Source organism: Fistularia commersonii, chromosome 28 (assembly GCF_037954325.1).
Source record: "Fistularia commersonii isolate RoL2024-O1a breed Wild chromosome 28, RoL_Fcom_v1.0, whole genome shotgun sequence".
Classification (NCBI taxonomy): Eukaryota; Metazoa; Chordata; class Actinopteri; order Syngnathiformes; family Fistulariidae; genus Fistularia; species Fistularia commersonii.
In genome coordinates, this window is record NC_141311.1 from 8,331,674 (window position 1) to 8,339,738 (window position 8,065).

General features: G+C 38.5%; 1 protein-coding gene across 1 annotated transcript; it reads left to right on the top strand.

The window, feature by feature from the left end:
* The first annotated feature begins 1,206 nt into the window (after positions 1 to 1,206).
* Positions 1,207 to 6,901, top strand: cdk21 (cyclin-dependent kinase 21). Its single transcript, XM_086176180.1, has 7 exons — positions 1,207 to 1,613; positions 1,718 to 1,850; positions 2,624 to 2,791; positions 4,406 to 4,515; positions 4,621 to 4,671; positions 5,729 to 5,861; positions 6,233 to 6,901. Exons 1-7 carry the CDS (start codon positions 1,384 to 1,386, stop codon positions 6,314 to 6,316), a joined length of 909 nt encoding a protein of 302 aa, XP_086032306.1. The 5' UTR covers positions 1,207 to 1,383; the 3' UTR covers positions 6,317 to 6,901.
* The last annotated feature ends 1,164 nt before the right edge of the window (positions 6,902 to 8,065 follow it).

Consider the following 8,065-nt stretch of genomic DNA (forward strand, 5'->3'; position numbering starts at 1 on the left):
AACTGCCGACACGGTTAGTTGTGACGTATCGGTTATCGGAGCCGACGACCGGCTCGCCGCGCCAACTTCTCCCGCCAGCGACTCTGCCACGGAGGGGCGGTCGGCCGCCCCAGGTATCAAAAATAAGTACATTTAATGAATTTTTCAAAGGGCCATACAAACATTTTGAAGTAACATTTTAAAGAATTAGCTTTCCGGGTGAGACGGGTAACTGACATCTCTGAAAAAGGTTAGCTAGCTTACAAAGTGGTTTGGTAGTCATTTAAGGGCCCGTTGTGGCCCGGAAAAGTTTTAGAAAAAGACGAAGAAAATCAAAAACAAAGCATTGGGCAATTTCTTGTTTCTTATCAGGCGTAGAGACTGTTTATGTTATTTTATTCGCATGTAGTCCGTGTATGTTTTGATGTCAACATAGCAAATATATCAAAAGAAATAAGATTAGGCGACTAATCAACACGCTAAACCACTGAAATGAAGGAAGTATGATTTTCACGTTTCAATTGACATTTAATTCGTTAATTTTTTACATTATCAGTTATCTTAACAACTGGAAATACAAAAAGGAAAAAAGGCGAATAGTTTGATTTCTACACCATGGCACTTTTTAAGGATAACATTGTACGATATGAGCCTCCTAGTACTTCTCATTTGGTATATGCTATTCCTTTGATTGACATTCAGAGGGAGATGGACGCCTTGTTCCACTTACTAGACATTGATTTGACTACCATTTTCGATATTTGTTACTCATCTTATCATTATGCGATTGGTAGATCCGTTTTGTCTGGCCAACACAAAGTCTCGTTTTGTGATTAGTAGGACACCAACAGTGAGAGCATACAAACTGAAATGTCATCAGTAGCCGAATTCAATCTCCTAATCATTTAATGCTGTGTAGGTGTTTATTTCAGTAAGTGATCTAAATATGTCCAAGCCTGTCATAAGAAAAAAAGTGAGAAATTTCATTACAGTAATGAGACTGATCCCCAAGTGACAATTCATTATATTATCTTTGTCATTATTACATTATAAATAGACAAAAAACACAAACACACCTGAAGTTACATCTCAGAAAAAATAACATACATATGTATTTTTTATGAAAATCCAATAACTCTAAGCAACATTTAATGTTAAAAATCTGGCCCAGGGATAAAGGAACATTTTCTATTTATACATTGACCAAGAGAATTCTGGAATAAGAGGACATCTTGGGGTATGAAAAATAAAGGCAGAAAATGAAACCACAATAACCCTTTTGGGTTAAAGTGAGAATAAATATTTCAGTTTTCTTTGTGTGATTTTTCTTTTTTTTTTCTAGGGAGAAAAGTCCCCAGTTCAGGAATTTCCCATCTATGAAAAGCTCAGGCCAGTTTGAGAGCCATGAACAGCACCCACAGTCCTCTGAGCTATGAGCTCTTGGCAGAAATAGGGCAGGGCTTCTTTAGTAAGGTGTATAAGGCAAGAGAGCTTGGGGAGAACAAGCGGCTACTGGCGGTGAAGAAATACACCTTCAGCAGAGGCTCGTATGACAATGGGATTCCTGTGCAAATGATCCGTGAGGTGGCGCTGCTGCAGAAGATAAGGGACCGAAACCACCCGAATGTTGTCCGGTATTTTTACTCCTGTAAAATCTTTATCACAGAGAACTGCATTGAAAAACAGTACATGTTTCTCCCTCTCCATTCCTATTAATCTTTTTTTTAATTTTATTTAGGCTGTTGGATGCCTCTGCTTCTCTGGAGGGGATAAACATGGACCTTACTCTCGTATTGGAATATATTGACCAAGATCTTTCTATCTACCTCTCTAAGTTCTCTGCCACTGGTCTGAGCCGTGACAAAATCAAGGTGTGAACTATGGATTAATACTGACATTGATTGCATACAGTCTTGGCAAATTTTATGTGGGTTGAATTGTGTCAGTATAGGATCGATGCAGTGATACTATCTTTGGCTCATAACAGTCTTCTGTTTGAAAAAATAGATGTTATTCGTCCAGAAGACGTCACACCTGAAAAAGCAAAACACTTTAAAATCTCAATATTTTAGGATTGTTTCATAACTACCAGCAGCAATAAGCTGTAAGCTACGAACAGTACAAATCTAATTTTGATGCTGACTGAGACCACTAATCTGGACCAAATGAAATTTAATTAGCCTTTGGTCCTGAATATTGTTAAGTATTTCACTTGCTGTTGACTTCAAACATTGTTGTGAATGGTCAACAATAAATCTGGTAGACTTGAGAAAATGTCATTTGAAGTTACCACAAGCTGTTTCATTGCAGACGTCTGTCCCAAGGTGAATCCATTTCTCATTTGTGTGTTGAAATCATCATGTTCACCAATACAATTGAGGCTTTGACAAATTGTTCATTAGCTATACTTAAAGTCATGTTGGACAACAGGATAACACTGCCTGGCTGACAGGTTGTGCAAAATAAGTCCATCCATCCATTTCACTACTGCAGTGAATGTGATTGTTTGCCAAGGATAGAAAATTGTTTTGTAATGATTCTGTATTTTACTGCAAGTTGTTAAACATGTTTCAAGTGAATGTCGGCTTGATGGACACAGTGCCTGAGAATTTGGACTCTCTCCTCTTGCTTTCTCTCCAAGCAGGATATAATGTTCCAGTTGATGCAGGGATTGGACTTTTTGCACATAAACATGGTGCTGCATCGTGACCTCAAACCGGAAAACATCCTGGTCAGCAGTCATGGAGAAATTAAGATTGCGGACTTTGGCCTCGCACGGATCTACACCTTTAATATCGCTCTCACACCAGGTGTACGTAATGTCCAATTTATTTTGAGGCTAAGTTAGGTGTCCATTGACAGCACTTCTATTTATGTATTCATTATATTCACATATAATTTGTTGCAGAAATTCAGAATGGAAATTTCAACATATACTTTTCTTGACTGCAAAAGAGCACTATGAAGAACATCATTCTTATTTTTGTCTGGCCCTCTCTTAAACACAAATAATATTATATTTTTTCATTTGCTGTCAATTACATGAAACTAAAGTAACCTGAAATAACCCATAAGGGTAAATTTTCTATTTTTCACCAGCTCAAAACAAAATCTGTAAAAACAGCCACTTTTAACAGCATATTGTCTCAGTTTTCTCTACACCTACAAACAGAAATTATTTACACAACTCGTTTAGTAACATCTATTTGTGTGTTTTCTAAATCCAACAAAAATTATTGTAACACCTCTTTTTTGTATTGTGTTATCCCACACATCTACATAAAAACTATCATGAGGCAGTATAAGCAAACAGAACATTTTCATTGTGTTACAATCCAAAACATATTTGGCTTTGTTTAAAGTAAAACATTTCTTAGACACCGAATTTTTAACATAAAATATGCCATTTTTGTGTCAGTTATCCATTATAACTCCAAAACCTAAACTAATACATATATAAAGTTGGATGAAGTGAGTGATTTGATATTTTCTGTATTGAGTCTCTTCATTTTCAGTCCCATTGATCTTGATATGAAGTTCACACTTCCATTGGTCTGTCTTTGTACCATTTTGGATTAATTACACCTCTTTTAGGTGACAAAAGGAGTTCCATTTACCTGATTAAAGAGTAATTGACTTCAGCCTTTTTGTCAGCCTATTTGACAAATATGATAACTTGTTTGAGTAGGCTCTAGCTGGACCAGAGGTGGGACTCTCTATAGAGACACCTTGATTTTAGAAGTGGCAGGACTGAGTGTAGCTCACCAGTGGCTCATCAGAAGATTTTATTCATGGTTACCCTGACACGGAGGCCGAAAGAATTATTGTGCTCCTACTACTATAAATGATACATTTGTTTTGAACAGCCCATGTGTCATTACACTCTTTGCTGCAGGTTGTGTGTGACACTTTTATTGCTTAGGGGCTTTATGGTAAGTCAGTCATTGTTTTCCAACCTTCTTACCAGGAAAGGGAAACATTGTCCCTGGAATTCAGCCTATTTTAAATGTTTATTTTAATTTTTTATTTTTTGGTCTTTCTGTTGTTTATATTGTACATAGCTTTGTTCATTGGTATCTTTATCCCTTTTTTAACTATTACTACTATTTGCACAATTTGAAATGCTGATGTGACAAATTAATTTGCCTACTGAGGAATCATTAAAGTCTATCTTATCTTATCTTATCTTATCTTATCTTATCTTATCTTATCTTATCTTATCTTATCTTATCTTATCTTATCCCTTCCCATCCCATCCCATCCTAGGGGTTCAGTTTCCATTTATGAGATATTCGGCCAAGTTGCTCAAGTCCCTGTGTATCTTATTGACAACTGCATTGCTTTGGTTTTTTTCACGGGGGTAAATACACTTTCCACCAAATATATTGGATAATTACCTTTCCCTTCTTCTCTGTTTGATACCCAGGTGGTGACTTTGTGGTATCGAGCTCCAGAGGTGCTACTAAATTCTGTTTACATGTCATCAGTGGACATGTGGAGTGCTGGCTGCATCTTTGCTGAACTGTTCCTGCTGAGGTAGAAGGATCCTAGTATGGACACCGCCACCAGCCAGGGGCGTAGCTTTACAAATGAATGCAAGCATTTTGCAGCTCAAATTGTACCACACATTGTTTCCCACAGACCACTGTTTCAGGGTTACTCAGAGGCACAGCAACTACGAAAGATCTTTGAGTGAGTATTAAGTCTATGTCCATTTATAAGTATTCATCAAAACTATCTGCATGCATGTTTTTCTCTTACAGTAATTTTCTCCAATTGTCCCTCAGGGACAAATAAAGTATCTCTGACTGATTCTGGTTTGGCAAAAAACCTTTTTAAAATCCGTGGTAGTATAGTACGCAGCTGGGTCCCTGCAGGTCGTAACGCTGATACCTGAACCGGTGTGTTGAAAAGCCTGAACAGTCAGTTTCTCCTCCTACCTTTTCTTTCGGCTTTTCCCTTTAGGGGTCCTCAAAGCAAATTGACCTCCAACTAACCCCATTCTCTGTACTCAGACAACTTCATGTCCTCATTCAATTCTAACCTTCTAACTTCTATCCATCTAACAAGATATTCACAATCCTTCCTCTGTACAATCATCTCATTGTGGCCTCCCTGACCTTACCTCCAAAACATCTTTACATGCGCTGTTGCTCTGATGGACTCATTCCTGATCCTATCCGTCTGTATCATTACAAGAGAGAACCTCAAAAGCTTCATCTCTGCTACCTCCAGCTCTGCCTCCTTTCTTTTCCTCAATGCCACTTATTCTAAACCATACAACATTGCTGGTGTCACCAGTCTTGTATACCTATGCTTTCAGTCTGGCTGATACTCTTTTACCCCTGACACTTCTCCAGCTGTTTCATCTTGCTTGAACCTGTATTATCACCGCTTTTCCACATTCTTCTGGACTGTTGACCCTAAGTACTAAAAACTCTCAACCCTTTTTATCTCCATTCCCTGTAGCCTCAGGGTTCCACATGGGTTCCTCTCTTTCACACTCATTTATTCTGTCTTGCTGCAACTAACCTTCTTTCCTTTCCTTTCCTTTCCAGAGCATACCTCCACCTCTTGAGACTTTTGTCCATCGCTCCCTGCTCTCACTACAGATCACAACTTTATCTGCAATCATGAAGTCTTGGGTTTTATGCTAGATTCCCTTCCTGGCACCACCCTCAGCATTTACCTTGTCAGTTCAATGTCCTAAAATGTAACTGGGAATGATGTTTTGCTTGTCATTGACCAGGGTCATTGGTTTGCCCAGTGAGGAGGAATGGCCCCAGGACAGCCCAGTTATCTATTCGGTCACCTGGGGGCCCAAATGGCCCTGCTCCTACCCGTTGTGCCATCTGTTGCCTGAGGAAAAAGACCTGCTATTTGTGAGTAAATCTGTTGTCACTTTCCTGCTGAGGGGCAAATTGATTTACAGCATCATAAGTCAAAAACGTGTTTCTCTCCATTTTTTTCGCCGGATTTATTCATATAATCCTTTGAATATTTTGGCTGCTATGGTAGGTTTGAAATGTGATTTGTCTGATGTTGACTCAGGAAACTGTTTACCTTAATTTGAAGGCAAATAAACCGAATGATGACAAAGCCAAGTGTCCTCACTCGAAACACAATTTTGCAGGAAGTGTAAACACGGAGTGTTTAAATTGATTGGTGAGGAGCTGTTCGTAAACAAACCAAATCTGTAAAACAAAATAAAAAAAACAAAACAAAACAAATCTTCATTTTATTTTTCCCGCAGCAATGTCTGGCCTTCAGACCGAGCCGCCGCATTTCAGCCGCTGGGGCTATGAGTCATCCTTTCTTCGCCAATCACCGAGGTTAAAAGACAGAGGAGACAAAGAGACCTTCATCCCTGATCTGCAGCACATTCTTAACCCATCACCCGGCCAAACAATTGATTGTAAAAAATATTAATTCCATATTGGTTTTGAAGGATTTTGCACTATTAGGAGGGATTTGAGGAAAAGTACAATTAAAAATACCTTGAGATTTGGATGAGGGTGGAGCTTTCGTTTAAAGCAACATGTTTGTTTTTTTTAGTTTTAAATCTTTCATTTGTTTGGTTTCCAAACAACCTGTATGGAATGTGTTTAGTGTTTTTTAGATTCAACATAATTGTTCTGCAGCACTGTCACTTCGTTCCTTTGATCTCCCTATAACTATTATGAGAATATTTAAGTTAATGTTGTTAAATATCATCATTGTCTGTGCATTTACTTTATTTTTTTTGTTTGTTATTTTGGGGGAGTGGGGTTGTGCTTTATACATGTGACTAGAGGCACTTTTTTGATAAACAGTTAAATCACAGGAACATAACATAAAAATCACCTGATTGCACCATATACTTTTCTGTTGATTTATGTTAAACTGTTCAGTGTAAGACTCATATCTATAAATAATTCTTGTAAATGTTTTGAGTGCAGTCAATCACTAACCTTCCAAAGAGCAACTGTGTTTTAACCTTTTCCATACATCAAACAGGTTGATTTCTGTGAAAACCCTTTCGGACCACGATGTACCATAGTTAAGTTGAGTGAAGGTGACAATTTGGGGTTTATTTTTTCCAGAGAAACAAATTGGTGATTATTGTCATCATTATCATTCTTTTTATACCTGTTATTATTTTACCTGTGGATGGCATCTTGATAAATATCAGTTACATTTTTAGCTCTTGTCCACAGGTGGAGTGAGTGGAAAAAGAAGCTTAATCATTGCGATTTGTTAATGAAGACATGGTTCAAAAAGTGTCTACACTGGTGTAGCACTCTTCCCCTTTTAGCAAGAAGACCAAATCTCATCATTTGTTTTTTACCTGACCAATGCAGTCGTTGCCCGTTTGCCGATATGATCGGGGTTTGATATTTATGTGACAGGGGTGACCCCACAGCTGTAATAAGCATTGGGCTGTCACTTCCTTCCCTGATGTTGAACCAGGATAGGAACATTTTATTGGTGCTTATTCTGTTCTCTGCCGATCGTAATGATTTTTTTACACAAATCCTGATTAATACGTAATAACTGGACGACTGTAAAGTGAGTGGATTTGTAGGATTTTATTTATGCGAATATTTCTGTTCTCAAAGATGCGTATCATTTTTTTGGGGCCGGGGTGAAGCGGTATCTTCCTCCCCTTGTAATTTCCACCCTTGGCCACACGGTGGCGCGATTTTTACACCAAGGGATTTTTAGACCGTAAAGCTAAAATCAGGTTGATCCAAGCCGCACCAGACGAGTGGGTTTGACTGTTTTAATCACCACCAGAGGAGGGAAGGTCACGAACATTACTTAATTATTTCTCGGTAACGCTAAGATGCAATTAAGTTAAAAGAGGAGTGGGGTGGAGAAAAAAAAGTGTCTTTAAAACCCAATTTTGACTCCGCTCATCTGAGGTGACACACTTATATCGATAGTGTTATTTAAACCCGCCCGCCAAGTTAAAAGGGGTGACATACACACCGGTAATAGTTTCTCTATTTACCAATTGTTCTTGTCTCATGACAAAGCTGCGCCACGCCGCGATCGGGAGAGAGGGGTCTCCTCGGCGTGATGGCTGTTTTTTTTTCCAGGGGTG